Source organism: Erythrolamprus reginae, chromosome 4 (genome assembly GCF_031021105.1).
Source record: "Erythrolamprus reginae isolate rEryReg1 chromosome 4, rEryReg1.hap1, whole genome shotgun sequence".
NCBI lineage: Eukaryota > Metazoa > Chordata > Lepidosauria > Squamata > Dipsadidae > Erythrolamprus > Erythrolamprus reginae.
In genome coordinates, this window is record NC_091953.1 from 74,711,929 (window position 1) to 74,738,382 (window position 26,454).

The 26,454-nt window shown below is 39.0% G+C and overlaps 1 protein-coding gene across 1 annotated transcript in view; it reads right to left on the reverse strand.

Moving 5' to 3' along the window:
• The window catches only part of IL1RAPL1 (interleukin 1 receptor accessory protein like 1), a 446,343-nt gene that overhangs the window by 240,339 nt on the left and 179,550 nt on the right, over window positions 1–26,454 (reverse strand). Inside the window, exon 3 of the mRNA XM_070750608.1 lies at window positions 24,185–24,338. Within this exon, the coding sequence (XP_070606709.1) occupies window positions 24,185–24,338 (154 nt within the window). The remainder of the gene's footprint in view (window positions 1–24,184; window positions 24,339–26,454) is intronic.

A 26,454-nucleotide genomic window follows, 5' to 3' on the forward strand; every position in this document is an offset into this window, starting at 1 on the left:
TTTAAAGCATGAATTTATTAATAGTTGTGTTTTTGGTTTTGCTGCTTTTTTTAGTTTTAATAGATTTTGGTTTTGTTTTATTATTAATTTATTTTAATAAAAAAGAAGGGAAAATTTCCCCCCTATTAATTAGGAAAAGGTTGTACAAGGGTTTTTAGTTTCTTTTAAGAGAATGTATAAGAAGGAGGGGTAGGCATGATGGCCTATCTGGATTTGTAAGATGATAATGATATTAATTGAAATATAAAATAACAGAATAACATAGTGGGAAAGGACCTTATTCTGCCCCAGCACCGAGCCCCAAATAATTACACAACAAGTTGTCTTGGGTGACATCTGTGCTCAGGCTCAGACACTATAATTTTCTGCCCACACTGAAAAAATTAGAGGGAGCATTGACTAGCTCAACTATTTAAGTGGCATTTTGATACTTAGCAGAGTTGTCATATGATTATTTACTATCCAGACTTTTTGTGGAAAATTTACAAGGCCATGTATGTAACCAAAAGCAAATTGGTCATGTTTAATGTTTCTATGCAGGATAATGACAAATTCCCTTCTAATTTTATTGTAAATGTATTGTACAGATGTCATATTTTCAGTTTTAAACAAATCCAGCAACTTATTTCTGAACAAATGTTTAAAAGTATGCCTTTTTCTAATTGGATATTGTATTTTTTTAAGTGTCACTGAGGGTGCTTTTAATTGCTGCTAAAGGATGTTGCTTTTGATTTTGCAAAAACAAAAACAAAAAAAATTAAACAACCTCCTTGAGGTGTAAATCAGCTGAAATTCCTAGAGAGACTGAAAGTAGATAATTAATTAACAATCAAAGCATGTCAAACCAATCTGGATTGGAACTATACATTATAGTTCGAGTCAGTTTCCTGAAGTGGAGCACATGGATACTGTTCTGGTTTCCAGCTAAGGCAACTAATAGTTGAAATAAAGGATTGCTAATTGCATATATTTGTAAAACACAACAACTTTATTCTCTTTCCTCTTCTTCCCCTCAATCATCTTTTGCACGCAACCCCTTCTTTTCTCATCTCTAGTTTTAGCATTAAAAGTTCTCGGAGAGGGGCGGCATACAAATCTAATAAATAAATAAATAAAGTAACTTGAAAGTCATATAAAAACATTCCACAAGTCATTCTAAAATTTATGGGCTAATCAGTGTCAGTCCTAAAAGCAGGCAATAAATTCACACAATGTATAGCTTATGCTCGGAGCTGGTTAGAGAAGCCCCCATTTTGAAAAGGCTTTCTCTTCCGCCCACAACCGGACGTGAGGAAATTAATTAACCAGTTCCTCCTTTATATATTTTTTCCCTAACACTTGTTCTTTTCTCCCCTGCAATATTTTTTCCCTAACACTTGTTCTCTTCTCCTCTGCAAGCGTCTGAAGTAAGGGTTAACCCACCTAACATCTTCTTTGCTAGAACTGGAATGCATCTGCATGTCACCTGCCTCCTCCCTTCCTTTCTATAAATCAGGCCCTACCAATTCATAATCGCTTTCCCCTTCAGAATCTGAAAAATCTGCAGGCTGAACGGGAGTATACACAACAGATACTAGATGTAAAAGTTGTTTCTGATTATTCTCGGTTTCTGGAAGTACTGTCTACAAGGTGTGAAGATGTTCCTCTAAAGAGATGTCTCTTGTGGCTGTACAGATATTTTAAAATGTGAAACATTTTCTAACTGCCTTGCATAATAATAACAACAGAGTTGGAAGTCTTCTAGTCCAGCCCCCTGCTTAAGCAGGAAACCCTACACTTCTTCAGACAAACGGTTATCCAACATCTTCTTTAAAACTTCCAGTGTTGGAGCATTAACAACTTCTGGTGGCAAGTTGTTCCACGGATTCATTAATTGTTCTAACTGTCAGGAATGTTCTCCTTAGTTCTAAGTTGCTTCTCTCTTTGTTTAGTTCCTACCTATTGCTTCTTGTCCTACCCTCAGGTGCTTTGAAGAATAGGTTGACTCCTTTTTCTTGGTGGCAACCCCTGAGATATTGGAAGGCTGTTAACATGTCTCCCACAGTCCTTCTTTTCATTAAACTAGCCATGCCCAGTTCCTGTAAGAGTTCTTCATATGTTTTAACCTCCAATCCCCTAATCATCTTTGTTGCTCTTCTCTGCACTTTTTCTAGAGTCTCAACATCCTTTTTGCATTGTGGCGATCAAAACTGGATGCAGTATTCCAAGTGTGGCCTTACGCTTGGAATACTGCATAGTATCATAGTGAGATGCCACAAATTTCAATTCCAGGCTCAAAACAGTAGGAAACTTTTCCCCCCATCAACTGTTGTGGTTAGCTCTGGCCCAGCTCCTGCCCCAAGGAATGTGGAGGTGGATGTGGGGGAAACATCCACATGCCACAGGCCTGTTTTGCTCCCGATAGAATCTGACGACAAAGTCTCCTCTGACCAAGGAAGAGTGAGTGACAGGGAAGAGGGGAGTTGGCAGACAGCCCAGGAGGAGATCAATCTTCCTTATCATCCCTGGATTCTGAACAAGAACATATGACAGACCCACGCACGCGGAGAGTGATGCATAGAAGAGAACAACTGAAGGATTATTACAGGAGATAAGTGAGGCCACCTGTGGTTGGGTGGGGCTGCTGTAATTAGTGCTACAGATAAAAAGAGCAGCATGCTGATTTAGCATTGTGGAAGTTTATCTGATTCATAGTTTAGTCAAGATCGTGGTTTTGTGTTTCCCTGTTCAAGACTGTGTGTGGACTTTCTGGACTTTGGAATTGGACTCAATTTCCAGACTTCTGGGGGTGGGGCCATGGCGATGCAGAGTTAAGGGAGATGCTGCTCCACTTGACGCTGAAATTTTCCATTTGGGGGCTCCTTCAGAGACATCGCAAAATCCTGGAGAGGTGAGCGACAAAAGTGGGAATACCATAGGAAGGTGTGGATCTGTGTGAATCCTGCCTTGCCTGGATAGATCCCACATAACCAGGTGGGAAAGAAGCCAGTGTACAAACATTATGGCCCAAAGACATGGCGACCCCTTAAGACACCAGGAAGAAGACGACACGCGAGAGACGGTATAAAACCAGTGGATTGGAGAGCGACAGCCAGAAGACTAAGGAAAGAAAAAAAACTGACCTTTTTCATAAGAAAGCTCCTGAAAAGATCCAGCTGATTTAGTCTCCAAACAGGAGGGAGATGACAGTGCAGTAGTAAAAGAGAGCGGAGTGCCATAGCGTGAGACCGGAAACAGCGAAATGCTCGGCATCGCAAGCTCATCGCCAGAGGAAAAAATAAAACCAAACCGCAGTTTCTCTTTACACTTCTAAACCCCCATGGCTAATCTTTACAAACTCTTACAAGTATCCACAGTCTGACTCTGATCGCAGGTAAAAAACATAATAGCTGCTGCTCTTCCGGATTTTTCGTTCTATTCCCTTATTGTTTTTGCCTTTCCCGTGTATTTTTGGCTTCCCTTGTGTGATTCTTTTACTGTGAAATCTGATTCTTAATATTGCAAACTCTGTATAGACAACGAGAATCCCCAATAGTCACAGACTGCCAGAGACAAAGCTTGTTTTTTTTTTTCACACGAGGCTTCGAGCGTTGTTGTTTTTTCTTTCTCTCCTCATTTACTAAGATCGGTTAGGCAGATATGTCAACGTAAGACCTGAAAATACTTCTTGATGGGGGGAATGCTCTTCCGGAACTGTTTGAAACTTGGAAAAAAAAATTGGGTTCTATTTTCCTCATCGTTCTATTATGTTCTTCTTTTTCATTATTTTTTTCCACTTTTTTAAAAAAATAATAATAATAAGACGGTCCGCTATTTTTCCCTGATATTAAATTTTTTGCCTCCTTTTTTGGACTACTACATTATAATCTTTTTAACAAATTTTTTTTTCTCTTGCTTCTTTATTTTTTTCCCCTATTATTCCTTTCTCTCCCCTTTGCAACATAGCCACTTCTCTTTACCTGTTCCTATTACTTAACTCTTTTCCCCTACGTTTTCTTCTCTCATTATGTTTGACCCAAGTAGATTAACTAACCCAAGATATTGTAATTTTTCCTACCCTTTCATTTGAACACCTTGATCAATTAATTGATTGTTAACCCGGTAGAATTTGTAGACAAATTATATTAATTAGATATTACTGTTTCATATATTTATATAGCTATATATTTATATATCTAATATATTAATAAGTTTAACTATCCTTAGTATCTGTGTTAAGTATTTATTAAGTTTCAATTTATTATATTTAACTCATAGTTTGTTTACTAGTGCATATGCAAGACAAACGAATATAAGTGATTAATTGTTTAATTGATTTATATAAAACTGATTTAGTTATATAAGCGTAGGATTAAATGTACTCTATTTAAATGTATAAATAAGTGTATGATTAATGTATGACTAGTAACAGAATAACAATCGAATAGTAATTGAATAAGAATGGTAATAACTACTGCCAAGCGACAATTGATATTGTAAAACAGGAACATTGAATGAATTGAGGGTGGTAGGGTTGATTGTACTAAAACAATTAAATTAACAATAATAATTATAGTTAGTAAACACGTCTTGTAACATAAGCCTTCTTTTTTCTTAACATTGAATGAAAGTGTGGAGTAACTTTTTTAGAGTGGTAAATATGTCACAAACATATACTAAGTCTCTTAAGAAACAAACACCAACAACACCACTTACAATTGGAGCAAAATCAGCGACAGAAATGACAACAATAGAAAAACAAGAACAAGGACCATCTCTCCAATCCATTCAGACCTCACTGGACTTAATACAAGATTTTATGAAACAGACACAAGAAACCATGTTTAAAACACAAGAAACCATGATCCAAAACCAAGTTCAGACAAACAAGAACTTTGAATTCATGAATGGAAACATGGAAGAAATTAAAACTCAAATAAGAAATATACAAGAAGTAATTGATAATCATGACCAAAAGATCAAGGTAATGGAAGAGAACATTGTGAAAACAGAAGCAAAAATAGAAGGAACAGAAGAGAGACTAAGGGCGGCCAATCGTGAGCTGGAGGGAGCAGTGGCATTATTAGAAATGGAAAAATCTAACGTTTATTTATGAATCCAAAATGTACCAGAAACCAACAATGAAGATCTCTTTAAAAAAATAATCGAAATATTCACCTCACTTTCAGAGGTAGACGAAGAAGGGCTTAAGAACCACATTGACAAACTGTACAGGGTTCAAACAAACTATGCCAGACGCCTAAAGTTACCAAGAGAGGTGCATATCAGATTCACCAAAAAAGCTGTCCAAGACGAAATATATAGAAGCACGAGAGGTGAACCCCTACTATATGAAGGGAAAGAAATAATAATTCTAAAACAAATTCCGAAAAGAATAAGGGAGAGAAGAAGAGACTTTCAATTCCTAACTAACAAATTGATAAGACAAGGGATCCCGTTTCGATGGCTAATTCCAGAAGGCCTGTTAATCACATGGAGGGATAAGAAGATCAAAATAGATACCTATGAAAAAGCCGACAGATTCATAGAACAAAATCTAGAGAGAACCATAAACAACAGTGTGGAGAGCGAACACCCCCGAATCAGGAACTTAAGAACAAAAACACAGAAATAAAAACCGCGAATCAAGACATAATAGAAGAAAAGAGAGAATAGTGACTAGAGCAACAGCCAGGAAACACTAACATGGAAAAACAAGCAAAAATATTCTCGGTCAATATCAATGGACTAAACTCAACAATTAAAAGAAAACAACCATATAAAAAACTACAAAATGAAAATGCAGATCTAACTTGTCTACAGGAAACCCACATTCAAAAATCAGACAAAAACTTATTAGAAAATCCTAAACTTGGTAAAACATTTGTAACTCTAGCAGAGAATTAAAAAAAGAGGCATAGTAGTGTATGCCAAAGAGTGGCTTAACCAGAAACATGTATACTCAGATGAAGAAAGCAGAATCCTGATTCTAGAAATCTTGATAGATCAAAAAAAGATTTTAATAATAGCAATTTATGCCCCAAATACCAATCAAAAAGAATTCTATAAAAAACTGTATGAACAAATAACTATGACCCAAAATCCAAACATCTGCTAGTTGGGAGACTTTAACGCAATAGTAGATCCAGAAATTGATTACAAATCCGGTTGGAAAAATAACAAAATAAATAATAGAAACCATTTACCACCAACATTTTTTGATATTGTAGAAGAATATAGAGTAAAAGATACTTGGAGGGAGAGAAATAAACTTAAAACACAATTGACATACTACCCACCAGCCCACAAATCATGGTCCAGATTAGATATGTTCTGGACCACAAATGAGATGGAAAATATGATAGAAAAAATTAACATAGGAATAAATATCTGGGCGGACCACCACCCAATAACAGTAATGCTCAAATCAGTAGAAAAAGGAAACAAACGCTGGGCTATATACCCAAAAATAATAAAAGAAAAAGAATACATAAAATATATGACCAGAGAACTAGCGGGTTTTTTTTGAAAGACAACTGGAACAAGGAGACCACCCTGCAAAATATTTGGGACACCAATAAGGCGTATATTAGGGGCCTAACAATTGATTAGATTAGATTAGATTTATTGGATTTATATGCCGCCCCTCTCCGCAAACTCGGGGCGGCTCACAACAATAATAAAAACAGTACATAGTAACAGATCCAATGCCCACCAATCTAATTACAATTTTAAATTAAAAAATTCATAAAACAATCCCAATATAAAAAACAGGCACACAGTCAATCAATCAAACGTCAAAACAACATGGGCAAGGGGGAGATGTTTTAGTTCCCCCATGCCTGACGACAGAGGTGGGTTTTAAGAAGTTTTACAAAAGGCAAGGAGGGTGGGGGCAATCCTAATCTCAGGGGGGAGCTGGTTCCAGAGGGTCGGAGCCCCCACAGAGAAGGCTCTTCCCCTGGGTCCCGCCAGATGACATTGTTTAGTCGATGGGACCCGAAGAAGGCTGACTCTGTGGGACCTAACCGGTCGCTGGGATTCGTGCGGCAGGAGGCGGTCCCGAAGATATTCTGGTCCGGTGCCATGAAGGGCTTTATAGGTCATAACCAACACTTTGAATTGTGACCGGAAACTGGTCGGCAGCCAATGCAGACTGCGGAGTGTTGGAGTAATATGGGCATACTTAGAGAAGCCCATAATTGCTCTCATAGCTGCATTCTGCACGATCTGAGTGACTGTGAGTAATGACTCCCGGTCCAAATAGGCCCGCAACTGGCGCACCAGGCAAACCTGGGCAAACGCCCCCCTCGCCACAGCTGAAAGGTGTTTCTCTAATGTAAGCTGTGGATTGAGGAGGACGCCCAAGTTGTGGACCCTCTCTGAGGGGGTCAATAATTCCCCCCCCAGGGTAATGGACGGACAGATAGAATTATCCTTGGGAGGCAAAACCCACAGCCACTCCGTCTTGTCTGGGTTGAGTTTGAGTTTGTTGACACCCATCCAGACCCCAACAGACTCCAAGCACCGGCACATCACTTCCACTGCTTCGTTGATTGGACATGGGGTGGAGATGTACAACTGGGTATCATCGGCGTATTGATGATACCTCACCCCATGCCGTTGGATGATCTCGCCTAGCGGTTTCATGTAGATATTAAATAGCAGTGGGGAGAGGACCGACCCCTGAGGCACCCCACAAGGGAGAGACCTCGAGGTCGACCTCTGCCCCCCACTAACACCGACTGCGACCGACCGGAGAGGTAGGAGAACCACTGAAGAACAGTGCCTCCCACTCCCAACCCCTCCAGCCGGCGCAGACGGATACCATGGTTGATGGTATCGAAAGCCGCTGAGAGGTCAAGGAGCACCAGGACAGAGGACAGGCCCCTGTCCTGGGTCCGCCAGAGATCATCCATCAACGCGACCAAAGCAGTTTCCGTGCTGTAGCCGGGCCTGAATCCAGACTGTTGAGGACCTAGATAATCGGCTTCTTCCAAGGACCGCTGGAGTTGAAGTGCCATCACCTTCTCAACAACCTTCCCCATAAAGGGAAGGTTGGAGACTGGACGGTAGTTATTAAGCACGACTGGGTCCAGGGAAGGCTTCTTGAGGAGGGGGCGCACAAGTGCCTCCTTATAAAGGGCCGGAAAGGACCCCCTCCCCAAGGAGGCGTTGACAATCTCCTGAACCCAGCTCCGTGTCACCCCTCGACTGGCCGAAACCAGCCAAGAGGGACACAGATCCAGTAAACAGGTGGCGGAACTCACAGCTCCAATGGCCTTGTCCACTTCATCAGGTGTCACCAAGTCAAACTCCTCCCAGACAGATGGACAAAGACCTTTAGCCCCAGTCGCCTCAACTGACTCGTTGTCAGTCGACTCTGTTTTACAATTGGAGTCGAGGTCCGCTCAGATCCAAGCGATTTTATCAGCGAAAAACATGTTAAAATCCTCGGCACTACTCTGCAAGGGCTCCCCAACTCCCCCCTGATTAAGAAGGGAGCGGGTTGCCTACTCAAGTAGAAGAAACAGAGACAAAAAACAAAAATTAAAGGATCTACAAGATCAAATCACAAAACTGGAAACACAGCTACAAAATGATCCACAAAACATTTATATAAATCAAGAAAAAGATAAACTTAAGCATAAAATTAACTTAATTGTACAAGATGATATAGCCATGCAGATAAAAATAACAAAACAAAACCACTTTGAACAAGCTAATAAAACAGGTAAATGGCTGGCATACAAATTTTTTAAAAAGAGAAAATAAACTTATTCAACAATTAGAAGACAATAGGGGAGTGATACAATTTACATTAACAGAAAAAAAAATTCTATCAAACATTATACCGGAAAGAAGAAACAAATGAAATAGATATTTGTAACTACTTAGACAAATGTAATTTAGATGAAATAACAGAACTAGATAGAAAACTATTAGGGAAAAATATAACTAAGGAAGAATTAGAAACCGCTATACACAAACAAAAAAACAAAAAAACTCCAGGTCCAGATGGAATTCCGGCAGAATGCTACAAAGAATTAGGAGGTACTCTAAATGATTTGATGTTAGACGTATTCAATGAAGTAATAACTTTGGGTAAAATGCCAAAGTCTTGGATAGAATCTTTGATAACTTTAATTCCTAAAGGAAAAAAAGAAAAAGAAAAAAAAGCTAATTATAGACCTATAGCATTATTGAATACAAATTATAAAATCTTCTCAGCTATATTAGCCAACAGACTTAAACCAATTTTAAATAAAAGGATACATCCTGACCAGAACAGGTTCCTCCCTAATAGACACATCCAGAATAATATTAGAATAATGCTTGACACATTAGAATTTTACGAATCACACCCAGAAAAAGAAATGGCAATAATATATATGGACGCACAAAAAGCATTTGATAATCTAAATTGGGAATTCTTATTCGAAGTGCTGATAAAAATGAATTTTGGACAAAAATTTATTAGAACAATTCAAACAATGTATTCCAATCAATCAGCTAAAATTATAATTAATGGAGATACAACAGAATAGTTCCAAATGTATAAAGGAGTCCGCCAGGGATGCCCCTTATCACCTTTACTTTTTATCCTATGTAACGAAATTTTATTAAACTAAATACACAAGAATAAAAAAATAATAGGCCTTAAATATAAGGGTCAAGAGTTCAAATTACAAGCCTTCGCCGATGACATAGCCTTTATTATCGAGAACCCGTTACAAACTGGCACAAAACTAATGGAAGAAATAAGTAATTATGGACCCCTAGCAGGATTAAAAATCAATAAATCTAAAACTAAAATTATGACTAAGAACATCACGATGAAAGATAAACAAACTCTAGTTAGAAAATTAGGATTGGAAATTACTGAAAGAAATAATTTAGGAATTAATCTCTCATCGAAATGTATAACATTAAAAAAAGATAATTACGACTTACTATTAAACAAAACAAAATTACAATTAGAAACCTGGACCAAACTTACAATCTCATTGCTGGGAAGAATTGCAACAATAAAAATGTCCATATTACCAAAATTTCTATATCTCTTTCAAACAACCCCAATTAAATTAGAAGGAACATTTTTTTAAAAATTAGATAAACTAATTTCTAAATTTGTATGGCAAGGCAAAAAAGCAAGAATTAGAATTAAATGGATGCAAGATAGCCCAAAACAAGGCGGACTAGGTCTACCAGACTTCAAACTATACTACCAAGCCGCAGTACTAACATGGGTTAAAGAATGGATACAGCTCCATAATACAAGATTACTTGCCCTGGCAACATTCAGTCCGGATGGCACAGCTTCATCTGGGATAATAAGGCCGCCACACACTCGTATTTCAAACACCATTTGATCAGGAAATCACTATTAGGCACGTGGAACCTAATCAGGAAACAACACTACACTAAAACACCATTGTGGTTCTCGAGTATTGAGGCATAATCTATCCTAACACCTTAAGTCTACCAAAATTGTTAAAATACTCACAGCTATTAGATAAAGAAACAAAATTAAAATCATGAACACAATTAAAAGAGGAAGGAATTATAATAGATTGGTGGTCATATTACCAAATAAAATCCAGATTAAGAACAGATATAGCAAAATATGGAATACAGAAAAATGGTACACCACTAGACAAAATCTTATTAGGAACAAATAAAAAATCTATTACTAATATATATAAAATACTAGCCTGGGCTAAAAACATTGGCCATACAATTCAACTAGATCAATGGGAAAAAATATGGCACACCAATTATAAAATTACAAAATCCACTTCATATAAGGAAAACACAGTTAAAATGTTTTACAGGTGGCACATACCACCAGCAAGGCTAGCAAAAATGTACACCAATCTTAAACCCAACTGTTGGAAATGTGGAGAGAAAGATTGATCATATTTTCACATGTGGTGGACCTGTAGACAAGTTAAAGGAATTTGGTCGAAACTCCAAAAATGGATAAAAGAAATAATTGAGATAGAATTAGAAATGAAACCGGAAATATTTTTGCTTGGTATTATTGAAAAACAGATGAAAAAGGAACAGTATTATCTTATACAACATTTAATAACAGCAACAAGAATAACCATAGCTCAATTCTGGAAAAATGAAGTTATGCCAAACGAACGAAACAATAAAAAAAATGTTGGACTGTGCGGAATCAGACAAGCTCACAATGGAGCTAAAAGAACAAGACAACTCAAAATACTATCAAATATGGAATGATTTTTACACATGGTTGAATAAAAGAATAACTACTAGTAGTGCTGCGTGACAACAAATGTTATAAATACAAACTACTAAAGAATTAAATTACAAATCTTTTCTTTGTTTAGTTAATGGAATATATGATTTCAAATTGTAAAACAAGAACTAAAGAATGTAATACTGCATACTATAAATCACAAATTATATGCTATTGATTAACCATTGGTTACAATACCGCTAAAAATTAAAATAAGGAGGCTGTCAATTAAGACAGCCTCAGGAGGGGAGAGGAGACATAGTACATGCACGTCTTTTAATTTTTTGTTTGTATTGTACGTAATGTACTGTAAGTTGTTTGACATTTTAAAAGGGAATTTTTTCTGCTTTTCTGTTGATAAAGACTTTTGGTTTTCTTTCTATTGTGTGGTGTGTGTCTTTCTGGACTAATTACCCTGTAATTACTGGTGGTTGGGACACGCCGGCAGAACATCAACTAGGGTTTGAAAATGATAGAAACTGTCACAAAAATTTACATTTCCAAACTTTGAACTGGAGGAATCAGCAAATGTATGATATTTTAGTGACTAGACAGATATTTAGCAAGATATTTAGTATATTCCACTGCTAGTTAGCATTTATTGTAGCCTTCTGTTAAAATGAAGTCTTCTGTGAACATAATATGCTAGTGGAGAGCAAATATATATTTTAAATCTATTATTTCCACTCATAAATTAGTTTGGTGAACAGATAAGATATAAACAAGCTTAACATGTCTTTTCCCCCTCGCACATCAGCTTATTTATTTATTTATTTATTTATTTATTTATTTATTTATTTATTTATTTATTTATTTATTAGATTTGTATGCCGCTCCTCTCTGTAGACTCGGGGCAGCTAACAACAACAATGAAAAAACATGTAACAAATCTAATATTTAAAATAATTTTAAAAACCCTTATTTTAAAAACCAAACATACACACAAGTATACCATGCATAAATTGTATAGGCCTAGGGGGAAGGGAATATCTCAGTTCCCCCATGCCTGACGACAAATGTAGGTTTTAAGGAGCTTACAAAAGGCGAGGAGGGTGGGGGCAATTCTGATTTCTGGGGGGAGATGGTTCTAGAGGGTTGGGGCTGCCACAGAGAAGGCTCTTCCCCTGGGTCCCACCAAATGACATTGTTTAGTCGACTGGACACAGAGAAGGCCAACTCTGTGGGACCTAATCGGTTGCTGGGATTCGTGCGGCAGAAGGCGTCCCGGAGATATTCTGGTCCGATGCCATGAAGGGCTTCATAGGGCATAACCAACACTTTGAATTGTGACCGAAAATTGATCGGCAACCAATGCAGACTGCGGAGTGTTGGTGTAACATGGGCATACCTAGCGAAGCCCATGATTGCTCTCACAGCTGCATTTTGCACGATCTGAAGTTTCTGAACACGTTTCAAAGGTAGCCCCATGTAGAGAGCATTACAATAGTCGAATATCGAGGTGATGAGGGCATGAGTGACTGTGAGCAGTGAGTCCCGGTTCAGATAGGGCTGGAACTGGTGCACCAGGCGAACCTGGGAAAACGTCCCCCTCGCCACAGCTGAAAGATGGTTCTCTAATGTGAGCTGTGGATCAAGGAGGACGCCCAAGTTGTGGACCCTCTCTGAGGGGGTCAGTAATCCCCCCCAGGGTTATGGATGGACAGATGGAATTGTCCTTGGGAGGCAGAACCCACAGCTACTCCGTCTTATCAGGGTTGAGTTTGAGTCTTTTGACACCCATCCAGACCCCAACAGCCTCCAGGCACCGGCACATCACTTCCACTGCTCCGTTGACTGGACATGGGGTGGAGATGTATAACTGGGTATCATCTGCGTACTGTTGATACCTCACCCAATGCCTCTGAATGATCTCACCCAGTGGTTTCATGTAGATATTGAATAGCAGGGTGGAGAGGACCGACCCCTGAGGTACCCCAGAAGGAAGTCGACCTCTGACCCCCCACTAACACCAAATGCGACCGACCAGAGAAGTAGGAGGAGAACCACTGAAGAACAGTGCCTCCCACTCCCAACCCCTCCAGCCGGCGCAGAAGGATACCATGGTTGATAGTATCGAAAGCCGCTGACAGGTCAAGTAGCACCAGGGCAGAGGATAAACCCCTGTCCCGGGCCCACCAGAGATCATCCATCAATGCGACCAAAACAATTTCCATGCTGTAGCCGGGCCTGAATCATGACTGTTGAGGGCCTAGATAATCAGCTTCTTCCAAGGACCGTTGGAGTTGGAGCGCCACCACCTTCTCAACAACCTTCCCCATAAAGGGAAGGTTGGAGACTGGCCGATAGTTGTTAAGAATGGCTGGGTCCAGGGAAGGCTTCTTGAGGAGGGGGCACACAAGTGCCTCCTTGTAGGGATCCAGAAAGGACCCCCTCCCAAAGAAGCATTGACAATCTCCTGGACCCAGCTCCGTGTCACCTCCCTGCTGGCGGAGACCAGCCAGGAGGGACACGGATCCAGTAAGCAGGTGGCGGAACTCACAGCTCCAATGGCCTTGTCCACTTCATCAGGTGTCACCAGATCAAACTCTTCCCAGACAGGTGGACAAGTATGAGCCCCAGTCACCTCGACTGACTCGTTGTCAGTCAACTCTGTTATCCAATTGGAGTCGAGGTCTGCCCGGATCCGAGTGATTTTATTGGCAAAAAACGTGTTAAAATCCTCGGCACTACTCTGCAAGGGCTCCCCAACTCCCCCCTGGGTAAGAAGGGAGCGGGTCACCCTAAACAGAGCGGCCAGGCGGGATTCCGCTGATGCAATCAAGGCGGCATGATACGCGCGTCTTGCCACCTTGAGCACCACTTTGTAAGTCTTAATAAAAGCTCTTACAAGTGTTTGATCGGATTCGGACTTACTCTTCCTCCATCGATTCTCTAGACGTCTCTTCTGGCGTTTCAACTCCCAGAGCTCCTCATTGAACCATGGAGCTCTACGGGGTCTAGTGCCGTGGAGAGGTCGCAATGGGGCAATCCGGTCAAGAGCCTCCGCTGCAGCCTTCTTCCAAGCCTCAGCAAGAGACTCCACCGAACTGTGGGTGAGTGCCTGTGGAATAACCTGAAGCGCCCTCGGAAAGCCCTCTGGGTCCATTAGGCATCTGGGGCAGAACTGCCTAATCCGCCTCCCTGCGGGGAAGGATTGGAGCCAGGAAGTCAAGCCGCAGTAGAAAATGGTCGGACCATGACAAAGGCAACACTTCTAAGCCCCTTAATGTCAAACCATTACTCAATTGCTCAGAGAGGAATACCATGTCGGGTGCATGCCCCCCCCATGAGTCGGACCCTGTGTTACTTGAGTCAGGTCCATGGGGAAATAATAAAAGCAGGGAGGTAGCGATACTAATACACAAAAGAATACCCTTTGAATTGATTCAGACTAAAAGGGACAGGGAGGGAAGGATGTTATTTATTAAAGGAAAAATGAATAATAAGGTAATAACATTAGCAGTAATTTATGCCCCAAATGCAAATATAAAGCAATTTATATTAAATACAAAGCGTAAATTGAATAACTTTGCAGAAGGCACAGTGATTTTGGCAGGGGGTTTTAATATTGAATTGACAGCAGGGAAACAGGAAAAAAATAATTTGCCTTTAAATAAATTAGGTATGATGGATCTTCATGCCGAAGTGACAAATAGAGCTACGTTTTATTCAGCTAGGCACAAGAAGTTTAGCTGCATTGACTATATATTAATGAATAAAACTGGGAATACATATCTTAAAAGAGCTGAAACTGAAAGCATTTGGTTATCAGACCACGCCCCATTATTAGCAGTGATTGTATTTGATTCAAAAAATAAACAAGAAATATGGAGATATAATCCTCTTGTGTCAGGAAGAGAAGAAGATAAATTGAAACTCCAAAAAGAATTGACTGGATATTTTAAAATAAATGATACGGGAAATATGAAGCAATCAATAATTTGGGATGCACATAAGGCCTTCATGAGAGGGAATTGTATTAGTACTGAAATCTATATTTTAAAAAAATGTGAGGTAGAAAGGAAAAAGTTAATTAAAGATATTGAGTCAATTCAAGAAAGATTGAAAATTACAAGAAATAGGGAGTGGAATAATTTATTAAAAATTAAAAAAAAGCAACTAAGACTTATGGATCAACAAATATGGAATAATATGAGATTGATTGTAAAGCAGAAAATTATGGGATGGGGCAATAAATCAATGAAACAAATGGCAAATTATTTTTTAAAAAGAAAAGAAAAATCTTGTATTGTTGCATTAAAGGACAAAAAAGGTGTAATAAAACGTAGTAACGATGAATTGCAAAAAATAATGAAAGAGTTTTATGAAAAGTTATATAAAAAAGATCAGGTCATTCTGCAAAAGATAGAGATTAACGAGAAACTAACCGAAGAAGACAAACAAATATTAAATGGGACAATAACAAATGATGAAATTATTAGAGTTATTAATGGGTTGAAACCTGCTAAAGCTCCAGGCCCAGACGGACTTATGGGGGAATACTATAAGACTTTTGTGACTCAATTATTACCTTATTTGGAGAAACTATTTAATAACATACTTCAAACCTTCAATATTCCACAGTCATGGAAGACATCCAATATCATTACTATCCCAAAACCAGATCGTGATTTGTTAGACCCGGGATCCTATCGCCCCATCAATTTACTAAACCAGGATTATAAAATATTTATGAAAATTATAGCAAATAGGATAGAGAGTATCTTACCAAAAATAATTGGTGAAGACCAATATGGATTTGTTAAAGGAAGGAAAATTCACGAACCAATTAGAAATGTTATTAATGTGTTACACCATGCTACCACTACCAAAAAGAAATTATGCGTCTTAAAGTTAGATGTGTATAAAGCATTTGATAAAGTTAACCATAATTACCTGTTTCAACTCTGTAAGGAATTAAATATGGGAGAAAATTTCTGTCAAATTATAAAATAAATCTATAAGGATAATACGGCCTATATTAGGGTAAATGGAAATAGAACAGAGAAAGTTAATATCCAAAATGGAACTAAGCAGGGATGCCCACTTTTCCCCATCTTGTTTGCAATGGCAATTGAGGTTCTAGCAAATAAAATTAGAAATGATAAGGACTGGAAGGGTTACCGAATTGGAAAACTTGAATTGAAATTAAATATTTTTGCAGACGATGCCATAATATTGTCTGAAACCCCCATTGAAATGATGGGAAAATTAATGGTTGTACTTCAGGAATTTAAAGAACAATCAGGTCTCTCAATTAATATTGAGAAATCAGAAATATTTTGTTTGAATACAGGTCCCAAAGAGCAAATCGAGATACGAAAAATTTCAGGATTGAAATTAGGATGTAAAAAAAATGAAATATTTAGGAATTTGGTTATTCAAAACCCAAACAAAATTGCTGAGGCAAATTACAATTTAATATGGAAAAAAATGCAAAAGCAAATTAAAAAGTGGAAAGATAAAAGTTTGAGAAAAATGGCCAAAATAAGAACTCTTAAAATGATGATTATTCCAAAAATGATGTACTTATTCCAAGTTTTACCAGGCACCTTCCCAGGAGTAAAATTAAGGGAATGGGACAATAAAATGAACTTTTGGATTGAAGGAAATAAAAAACCTAGAACAAGGAAACTTTGGCTCATTGCCAAAGAAAAAGATGAAGGATGGGGGTGCCCAAATTTAGAATTATATAGAGAAGCATTTCAAATAGAAAGATTACTGGAATTACAATTATTGACAGAAAAGAAGTGGGTGAAACTTGAAAGGGAGATTAACAATATTAAAAATAAAGAGATTCTATTTAAAAAATGGAATAAAATGGAAATCAATAGATTAGCCGATCCTTTGAAAGCAGTTCTAGATATTTGGTCAAAATGGCAAGGGAAATTAGCAAACAGGAATTCAAAATTATCAACGTTGCATGTTTTTAATATAAATAATGATGTTAACCTAGGTAGAGTTATAAAGGAATTAAATGATAAAGGCATAATGAGAATAGAACAACTATATGAAACAGATGGAAGAGTTAATAGAACTCGCTTCGAATGGTGGTTGGGCCAACAAAAATGGTTGCAGATTAATGCAATATGCAAATATTTGAATAAAAGTGAGATTAAAGTGAGAAGAAAACTGTCTAGAGAAAATATTGAAAGAAAAGATTAATCATTCAAAAGGACAGGCTAGTAAGATTTATAACATGTTACTACAAGTGGAAGAAGAAGTGATTAAAGGCCAACAAGATACTGGCAAAATGAATTACAGATCAATGAAGACGAGATGGAAGAAGTAGTAGGAAATATAGATAAGATAAAGAACACAAGAATTAGAGAGATGAGAAGGAAAATTTTATATAAATGGTACTTTACGCCAGTAAAACTAGCACACTTCCAGAGGAAAGGAAAAGGAAATTGCTGGCATGGTTGCCAAATAAAAGGAGTTTTTATGCATATGCTCTGGGAATGTGTTGAAGTTCAAAAATTTTGGAAGGAAGTACAGAATGAAATTAACAATATGCTAAACATTAGTTGGATAATCATGAAAGAATTAGCAACACTAGTTAAACATGGGGAATTACAAGAATTTAAAGAAATCAAAACAGCAGCTTTGGAAAGCGCTCAAGCAGTAGTGGTACTAGGGTGGAAGGATAGTAATAAATGGACAATCCAGAATTGGTACTGGTATATGGTGGACCACATCCACTTCGAAATTATGGAAATAAGATTAAATAACTTTAATGAAAATAAATTGGAGAAGCTGATGGCATAATGGAATAAGGTGAAAAGTTATATCTTAAGTAGAATTTATGACGACAATGTGAAAAATAAATTCCAATCACTTTTTGTATGTAAAGAAATGTAAACCGGAGCTAAGGAAGAAATTGAAATTTATTGGAAATAATTTAACCCCCTAAATGGTGGTGGGGTTTATTGGTGTTGGGCACTTTTTCTTTAAGATTTTTGTTTCTTTGTTGTGATAAAATTTAATAAAAAAATTTATTTTAAAAAAAAGTAGTGATAGGTGAACCCAACGGTGTTCGGGTTCAGCAAGTTTGGGCGAATTTCATGCAAAGTTCAGCCGAACCTGAACCTGAACCCGAACTCCGAACACTCCGTTTCTTTATTTGTTGTAATAAAAATTTATCTAAAAAAAAAAGGTCCATGGCTGTCATGGTGGCCATGAACTCCTGTGCTAATCCAGAGATTAATTTACTATGGAAAACAGACAATATACCATTAAGACTAAATTCAATTAATAAGGTTCATGAAGCTGCTGAAATGAATAAGATGACATTAGATTTCTAGAGACAGAATTTTATGAAACATGGAATAGGTGGTACGATTAATTGAAGCAAAAAGGATACTTAAGAATATAAAACAGATATTTTATTCCACACAATTCGAAAGAAATTATAAATGGATATATAGATATGAAATCTTCAAATATCTAACCAATAAAACTCTTACAACAAAAGGTCCTGGTGGGGGGGCTTACTGGTCTAAATTCTTGCAGTGTATGAGCCACCCGTACTTCCCACGGAACCTACCTTCTTACGAGCTTTTAAGCTAGTCCACATGGGTGCAGCCTCCCAGAGCACTAAACAAAAGACCAACAATCCTTCCAGCCACTTCCAGAGGTCCTGGTGGCCATTTTGGGTGTACTATGTGGAAAGGGCCAGGGCTTTTCCAGCATCGGGATGGCATACAGGGGCACCAGGCAGGGCAAGGCTAGAGCCAAAACCAACAGGCTGGCACTGGAAAAGGAGCAGGAACCCCAGGGGCCCAGTAGCCAGAGGCAGCTGCAAATGGGGAGGGATAGATCCCTACTGAGGACTATGGCATCAGACCCTTGGTCAATCATAGACAGCTCAGACCTGCAGGTAAAAGGCAGGAAAGCACTGGATCCTCTCGAAGCAACCTTTCCACCAGAACATAGGACGTTATGTCCCTAGACAAATTCAATTTAGGGCTGGGGGACACAGATGTGGGGGGCCCTCCACGGGAGGGAATAAACAAATGTCAGAAACCTTCCTGAGGACAGGCTTGAAAGCCGAGAGGCACAGGATAAGATAAATGAGCCATTAAGAGGGGTATTGAGGCAGGTAAATGGGCCTTGGCACAAACCACCCAATGGCCCATGGCATCTGGGCCTACCTTCCATTCCAAAGTCATCCAGGCACTGGGGTATGGTGAACAAGCCCTGCAGCCCCAAGGGCCACATGATCCCTTATCAGACTTGGAGGAGGGCCAGTTATAGGAATATAACTCATAGGAAGACCAAATGGATCTGAATTTATCTGAGGATGAGAAGCTAAGCCCAGATCCTCTGGCCTCCATGGGCATTTTTCAGGCAGCCCGTTTCCATTTCTTCCTGCATGAAACCTGGGCCATAGCCAATCAGCTCACCACGGTTACAGAGCCTCAAGCAGGCACCTCACATGTGGACCCTCCTCAAACTGAAGTTATATCTGCCCCACAATTTTTTGTTGAGGCATCTTGAAACAGTGGCAGTCATCTGGGTCCTCTACCCAACTCCCTTGACAAAAGATTCTTCAATGTGGCTTCTCAGCTGACCCAGCATCTGAAAGGCCAGCGGTCAACAGTCCTATTCTAGCCCTCTACTCCAATGCTCAAATGCCAGGTAGCGCAGAAGAACTCCTGCGACTGGAAGATTGCCAAACCGAGATTGCCCTTCAGCGCTCCCACCAGTCGGCAGTGTGGATGGTGAAGGCATCCACTACAGCATCGTTTTTCTGCAGCACTATGCTGCAGGAACACCTTCCACCATCAGTGGCTGTGGGTTTTTCCTCCCAAGTACAATTCCATCTGTCTGTCCATTACCACGGGGGAGGGAGTTATTGACCTCCTCAGAGAGAGTCTCCAACTTGGGCATCCTCCTCGATTCACAGCTAACATTAGAGCACCATCTTTCAGCTGTGGTGAGGAGGGCGTATGCCCAGGTTCGCTTGGTGCACCAGTTGCGGCCCTATTTAGACAGGGAGTCACTGCTCACAGTCACTCATGCCCTCATCACCTCGAGATTTGACTACTGCAACGCTCTCTACATGGGGCTACCTTTGAAGTGTTTGGAAACTTCAAATCATGCAGAATGCGGTCGCAAGAGCTATTATGAGCTTTCCTAGATTGCAGTCCTTAGTTTGTAGCTTGCAGTCAAAAGTGCAAAGATTGTCCCAGACACATGCTGTAATGCAGCCATGTGTGTAGCCTCCACTTCCACAGCGCCCCCCGAGGAGGAGGGCTGTGTGGACAACTGTCGGTTCAGGATGATTGCGTGCAGTGGAGCAAAAACAGCAATTTTGGTCTCTCTGTATCGAATTCCTATAATGTTCTTGCGGATTTAAATGGTAAGTATGTTGTAGATATTTATTTCTAACTGCACTTGATGGCTTGGTGACACTATGCACCTCACTTACAACAACTTCACTTGGAACATCCCCTCATTCTCCGCCTGAGGGGATGTTCCAAGTGAAGTTGTTGTAAGTGAGGTGCATAGTGTCACCAAGCCATCAAGTGCAGTTAGAAATAAAAAGAGAACACATTTTCTTGTGGGTGACACGATTGTTAGAGGTGTTGATTTCGGAAAGAGTAAGGATGAGGTGAAGCTGATGAGGTGTCTCCCAGGGGCCACTGCCAGCAGGGACAGGAGGCGGATTACAAATATTGTCAAGGCTGTGAGTAAAGGTAATAATGTTGATGTGGTGGTGAATCTTGGCACAAATGATTTGTCCCAGAGAAATGTTAATGTAGTAAAAAGAGATTTCCAATGTCTAAGCGTTGAGCTGGGTAAAATAACTGATTCAATTACTTTCTCAGAGGTTTTACCGGTTTGTGGCCAGGAGGATAAAACAACTTGTATCAGTTTAATGTGTGGTTAAGGCAGTGGTGTAAAGCTGAAGGTTTTGCTTATGTAAGTCATGATGTCAGTAGGTGGTCTAATAGGGAATTGTTTAAGAAGGATGGTTTGCATCCATCATACAGAGGTACCCAGGTGCTCGGTGAGGAGTTCAGAACTTTTTTGGACAGGCATTTAAACTAGGTAAAGGGGACAGAGATGTAACTGATGTGTATGATTTCTGTCCCCGACCAATGAGGATAAATCAGTTTCTGGAAGCTTGTGAAAAGGGAGCTGTAAATAAAATAGATGTAGTTGTTGATGATAAGGGGCAAACTAATAATGATAATAATGTTCTTCGGGTAATGTGCACGAATGATCGAAGCTTAAGCAAAAAGCTCTGTGAGTTAATGGCCATAATATCTAGAGATAATTTGGATCTGGTTGCCATAACTGAGACATGGTTTAAGGATTCTAATGAATGGGAAATATCCATACCAGGATATATATTGTATAGGAAGGATAGAATAGAGAGAAGGGGAGGTGGAGTAGCCAAAAACAACACTAATTCAAAATACATGTAAAGATCTGGAGACTCTCCGGGTTTGCATGCAAAATAAAGAAGGTTCTGTCATTAGAATGGGGTGATCTATAGTCCTTCAGGGCAATCTGAGGAATATGACAACAAGATGACAACAAGATGGTGGATGCAATTACCCAAATGGCAGTAAAGGGAGATATTGTGGTTATGGGTGATTTCAACATGCCTGATGTTGACTGGAATATCCCCAGTGCCCTTACATGCAAAGGTAAGAATATAGTAGAGGCCTTTACAGGAGCAGCTCTGGCACAGTTGGTTAAGACACCGACTAGAGGGGAAAATATTCTAGATTTAGTTTTTACAAATAGGAATTGGGTTTCAGAGGTTAAGGTGGGAGAAAATTTAGGTTTCAGTGACCATCTATGTTTGTGGTTTGATGTAAAAACTGATTGTGAGCAATCCTATACTGCAACCAAAGTATTGGATTTCAGAAAAACAAATTTTAATGCAATGGGGGAATATTTACATAATGAATTAAAGCGGAGGGATAAAATGGCAGGAGCGAGCACCCAGTGGACTGTATTAAAAAAGGCCATCTTAAAAGCCACTGGACTGTATGTAAGGCAAATAACTAAAGGTAAAAGGAAGAAGAAACCGCTATGGTTTAGCAATAATGTAAAAGCTATAGTCAATAAAAAAGGCTGCCTATAGGAGGTATAGCTGATAGGTGTATAAATTGAAACAGACAATATATGCTGCTAAAGCCTCAAAAGAGGAAGAAATTGCAAAATCTGTAAAGAAGAGCGATAAAACCTTCTTCAGATATATTAGTGATAGGAAGAAGAAAAACTGCAGTATCACGAAGCTTAGTACCGGGAATAATACATGCATTGATGGGAATAAGAAGATCGCTGACCATTTGAATAATTACTTCTGTTCAGTTTTCTCAAAAGACACCTTACAATATAATACTATAGATGGATATAGCATTGCTTCCAGCTGTACGGATTCAGCTCCAGTGATCCTAGAAGCTGATGTCTTAGAAGAATGATTAAAGATAAATAAGGCAATGGGTCCAGATGGCATCCACCCCAGAGTTCTTAAAGAACTCAGATTTGTCATTGCTACCCCCCTGACTGATTTGTTTAACCAATCCCTGTTAACAGGAGATGTTTCTGAGGATTGGAGAATGGCCAGTGTTTTGCCTATCCACAAGAAGGGCAGTAGAAAAGTAGCTGGTAACTACAGCCCAGTTAGCTTGACATCAGTTATAGTTAAAATGATGGAGACTCTACTCAAAAAGAGGATAAATCAGCACCTAAAAAACAATAACTTATTGGACCCAAATCAGCATGGCTTTACTGAAGGCAAATGATGTCAGAAAGTGAAGCAATTCGACACTTTTAAACCTGACCTTAATGCAAATCTTAAATTACTAGGATTGAGAAAGGTTTCTTTTGTATTTTCCTCTTTTTTGTCTGTCCATGGTCATGATTTATTAATTAATAGCCCTTTTCTTTATAACAAACCACATGTACTTTAGTTCTTAAACCATTAATCATTTAAAAATAAATGGAAAGTAACAATCAGAAATGTCATATAATAAAATAGCTGTACATATATTTGTATCCTCACTGTTTCCCTGAAATAAATAGAAGTAAAAGTTAAAATATGGTTCGACCTCCTCGTCGCCACTGAAAAGTCAGGACTCCGGTAGTTTAATCAGAACTGGTTTATTCATAACGAGGCAAAATACAAGCACTGGAACAGCAGTTTTCCGAATGAGGGCAACGGCTAATCTGTTGCCCTATTTATACTCTCTTAAAACGGCGGGCTTTTCTTAACTGACAACTATTTAACCTTCGCGGCTATTTTCTAAATAGACGCGTCTTAACCAATCACAGATTTTCTGTGAATATTTTTAAACGAACACAATAGGTGGGGTTGGATATTAATAACAATCTGTGTAAGTAATACTTTTTCAACAACTAAATTAGCTTCTTCACATGATAATAGAACTAAAATAAAGATTTTCTTTCTTCTTCACACAAGTATTGAAAAGCAATTCAATAACAACAAAATTATTTCATCAACCATTATGATTGTTCCAATAAAGTTCCAATAAAAGAGAATATTTATTAGAAATTAGGGGTTCTTAGTATTCTCCGACCTTGGTTGTTTTCTCGCAGCAATGATATTACCTAGCTTGGGTAATGATGAAAAGTCTACAAGAGCACAACAAAAGTAAAGTGAATAGCTGTTGTAGTGAACAGTTATGCACTTAAGTGAGCTAGAATCATGCCCAAAGGTTGCTCTGTCATACAGATATGTTGTTCTTCAAAACTTTAAATCTCTCTTTACTTTAAAGTTACCAACAACTCATCAAAACAGGTTTAGGATTAACCTATTCTAAATTCTTGTAGTCACTGTTTAGTACAAAAATTATTAGTTTTAAAAAAATAGACACCTTTGTGAATTGCTAAAACATCAATAAAAAGAAAAGAGGCTGCAAACAAAAACATATAGTTAAAACCTCTAATTACCTGTAACAGTTAATTCTGTGGTTCTTCTGACAGAAAAAAGTCCATACTTTAATTCACAAGTGTAATTTCCAATGTCATCTTCTGTGACCTCCCAGATAACAAGAGTATCCTTTTTGAATGAAATGCTTGGTCTCCAGGTTGAGACTTGGCATTCCTGTGCAAAGATAATTACAGTATTTTAGTATAGTCCTTGTGCTTTTATTTGACACATCAGTTTGATTCAAAACCTGTAATCTTAAAAGCATTTTTTTAAAAGTCTCAAAACCAGTACAAAGTTCATTGCATTGTTCGACATGAAACTATTTTAGATCATTTCATTAAACACATTTAGAAGAAAAATATACCCATTCACATAAGGACTTATTCATCTTTTCAATTTCAATTTCAATTCAATTTATTAGATTTGTATGCCACCCCTTTCTGAAGAGTCGGGGCGGCTTTTCCGTTTTCCTTTTCACCAATTCTTAATTTTCTCCCCTAGAATCATATTTTTATAACACTGAAATAGACATAGAGAAACTGATTCGTGGAAATATATAATTGCTTCACATATCCTTATAGAGAAAACATTCTTTCTCCTATTGGTTGATCTTTAATTCTGAGAAACACAAAGATTTTTTTTTTTTATTGAGTAGAAAATTTCTCATGAATGGAATGAGGTGATATAAATGCTCACAAACAATTTGTCTTTTAGTACACAAATATTTCTGTGGTAGATTCATGCTCTCTGCCTTCTTATCATGTTGCCATAAATGCAAGATATAAAATTAGGGCTTTTCCTAAACCCACAGCAGGATTAATGGAACAACAGGAATGCTTTAATGTGGTGAAAAATTATAACAGGTCACAAAAATAAATTGTTATATATTATGAAATATAGATATACAGATGCTTATTTTATATTATATCATTATGTTTTAAATTGCTGTTATTGCTGGGGAAAGAGGGAGGGATTTTTATGTAAATTATGATTAATTTATATAGTTTAATATGTTTTAGGGAAGAATATTGTTTTAAGTTTTATGGAAATTTTAGTAATTAACGTTTTAGCTAATTTATTGGGGAGGGTTTTTAATGATGGATTTTTGGGATGGGTGGGAAGGTATGCATGGAATGAATGATTGGGGTGGGTGGGATGTTATGTATGAGGCAAATGGAAACAGTATGAATGAGAATAGTCCACTTGGCAATGGAGAGGCAGGGGGAGTGGGTGTGTCTATCTCTGAGGTGGCAGAGGGCCAGAATATCCCGGTCTTGCTGGGGAGAGGCAGATATGGTGGGAGTCATGGGGCAAGCCATTCTGGGGGAAGAAGGGATCGCTGCTTGAAAGCGATCCCCTGTTCCGGCCCCATGAGCTCAATTCGGGGTACTGGTGACAAGTGTAATCCGGGCTGTGGGCTCAAGCTGCTGCTTGGTCAATGCCAGGTCAGTGGTAAATAAAGCTCTCCTCATCCAGGATTTGATCCTGGATGAGGAGGCCGACCTGGTATGTGTGACTGAAATCTGGCTGGGCACGGAGGGAGGAGTTCCTCTCTCTGAAATTTGCCCAGTCCGGTTTCAGGTTTGGCATCAGCCGTGACCCCAGGGAAGGGGGGGGGAGTGGCTATCATAGCCAAGGAGACTATTTGCCAATGTAGACTCATTGCTCCTGAGATTGCGGGTTGTGAGTCCCTCCTGGTGAAGTTGGACTTAGGGGTTCAGGTGGGCTTGTTGCTTACATACATGCCTCCCAGCTGCGTATTAACAGCCCCACCTGTGCTGCTCGAGGAGGTGGCCGGGTTGGCGGTGGAATTCCCCAGACTTATTGTCCTGGGGGACTTCAATATACCGTCACTCGGTGCATCCTCTGGGTTAGCACAGGAGTTCATGGCCACCATGACAGCCATGGACCTGACTCAAGTAATTCAGGGTCCGGCTCATGAGGGGGGACACGCACCTGACATGATATTTCTCTCAGAGCAATTGAGCAATTGTCTGAGACTAAGGGGCTTAGATGCGTTGCCTTTCTCATGGTCAGACCATTTTCTACTACGGCTTGACTTCATGGCTCCAATCCTCCCCTGCAGGGAGGCGGAACTGATTAGATGGTTCCGCCCCAGATGCCTAATGGACTCAGAGGGCTTTCAGAGGACGCTTGGGGTTATACCAGATACACTTGTCCACAGTTTGGCAGAGTCTCTTGCTGTGGCCTGGAATAAGATTGTGACAGAGGCTCTTGACCAGATTGCGTCATTGTGAGCTCTCTGTGACAATAGACCCCAGAGGGCTCC